Below are 1,730 nucleotides of genomic sequence, written 5' to 3' on the forward strand. Positions count from 1 at the left end.
CACACACGCACGCACGCACGCACGCGCACACACACACACACACACACACACACACACACACACACACACACACAGAGCTAAGGGGGGCTTATGAGAGGTTATGAGGTGTTTATCGCGGTTTACGTCCCTGTCCTAATCCGCGCTGCGCTGGCGGCGGCGTGTCATTGGACCATTACTCACAGATGCAGCATGACAGCGGATCGCGTCCCATGGTTAACAAACCGACTCCCGCTCCGTTCCAGCGGCCTCACAGATCATTTGTAAATAATAACCATGAGTTATCAGTTCAGTGGTTCTCTGGGCGCATTAAACCGGGATCAGACTGACGTGTGGGGCTGATATTGTTCTTTAAAAGCTACGTTGTTCATTATCAAAATCTGTATTGCCCGTCACAAACTTGTCCCTTTTTTATGAATATTGACCAACATCATTAATTCCAAGTATTCCTATTGGCTTGGAGTTTGATATTTATGCTAGCATGAACTGGGGTAGACGCTGTCACTCCGATGTAAGTCGAGTGCAAATGTGAGTTGCGCATGCGTCACTTTGCGACAACTAGCCTACAAGATGCTAACGAGAGACTTCTGTAATGTCAACATAGTAAAAATGAAGCTATTTAATGAAGTTGGTTCACCGCTGGCTACAAGTTAGCATCAAAGACAACAAAGGCTGTCACTTGAATGGTGTTTTGAGCTAACGTTAGCAATAAAACTATCATAGATAGCTAAAACATTTTTTGAAATGACTGCTAGCTTAGCTACAAGCTAGCATCAAACACAACAAAGTCCGTCACTTGAATGGTGTTTTGAGCTAACGTTAGCAATAAAACTATCATAGATAGCTAAAACATTTTTTGAAATGACTGCTAGCTTAGCTACAAGCTAGCAATAAAACAACAAAGGCTGTCACTTAAATGGTGTTTTGAGCTAACGTTAGCAATCAAACTACCATAGCTAGCTACAACGTTTTTGAAATGTCTGCTAGCTTAGCTAAAAGCTAGCAACAAAACAACAAAGGTTGCCACTTGAATTGTGTTATAGTCCCTGAAAGTGTGCTCTGTACTTATTCATGGGTCTTATTCATTCTCAGGTTGTTGGTTTGGTTTCAGTGTAGGTGTAAAAACGTCTGTCACATGTTGTAAATATAGCTGATCAGTGAGGGACAGGAAGCTGTCCGGCTGCGTGGTGCCGCTACCTGAGCAGTCCTTCCTCTGTCTGTCCATCTTGTCCACACAGTCCAAAAGGCCGTCGATCTGGACCTTGATGACAGTCAGCTCCCTCTTTATGGCAAGTAGCTCCGCCATCTTCACTGTAAAGAGACACAGAGACATGAGGTGAATGGGGACAGTTTGAAGACAATACATGCTAAGCAGTGGGACACCGTTTTGTAAATACTACGTGGACGTCTTTTAACTTTGGGTCTGAACCGGTGCAGCCAGGTCCCAACATCTGGAAAGATGTTAAACAATCACATATAAGTGTGATGTCCTCATGTTGGTGGGGGGACTGTGAGACACCGGAAAATAAACACCTGTTTGAAAATAAAAGTTTTTTTTTTTAACTTTACGACAGTGTTGTAGTACTCAAGATCGGTCTTGGTCTCCAACCCGGTCTTAAGACCAATTTTGACATACTTTGGTCTTGGTCTTGACTTGGTCTCGATACACTCTGGTCTTGGTCTTGACTTGGTCTCGATACAGTTTGGTCTTGGTCTTGACATGGTCTCAATAC

At 43.6% G+C, this 1,730-nt stretch overlaps 1 protein-coding gene across 1 annotated transcript in view; it reads right to left on the minus strand.

Moving 5' to 3' along the window:
- Positions 1-1,075: 1,075 nt before the first annotated feature.
- LOC117949014 (RNA-binding Raly-like protein) overlaps positions 1,076-1,730 on the minus strand; it is a 36,008-nt gene continuing 35,353 nt past the window's right edge. The window contains exon 5 of the mRNA XM_034879005.1: positions 1,076-1,308. Coding sequence (XP_034734896.1) covers positions 1,076-1,308 — 233 coding nt within the window. The remainder of the gene's footprint in view (positions 1,309-1,730) is intronic.

The sequence above is a fragment of the Etheostoma cragini genome, chromosome 8 (assembly GCF_013103735.1).
Source record: "Etheostoma cragini isolate CJK2018 chromosome 8, CSU_Ecrag_1.0, whole genome shotgun sequence".
Taxonomy (NCBI): domain Eukaryota; kingdom Metazoa; phylum Chordata; class Actinopteri; order Perciformes; family Percidae; genus Etheostoma; species Etheostoma cragini.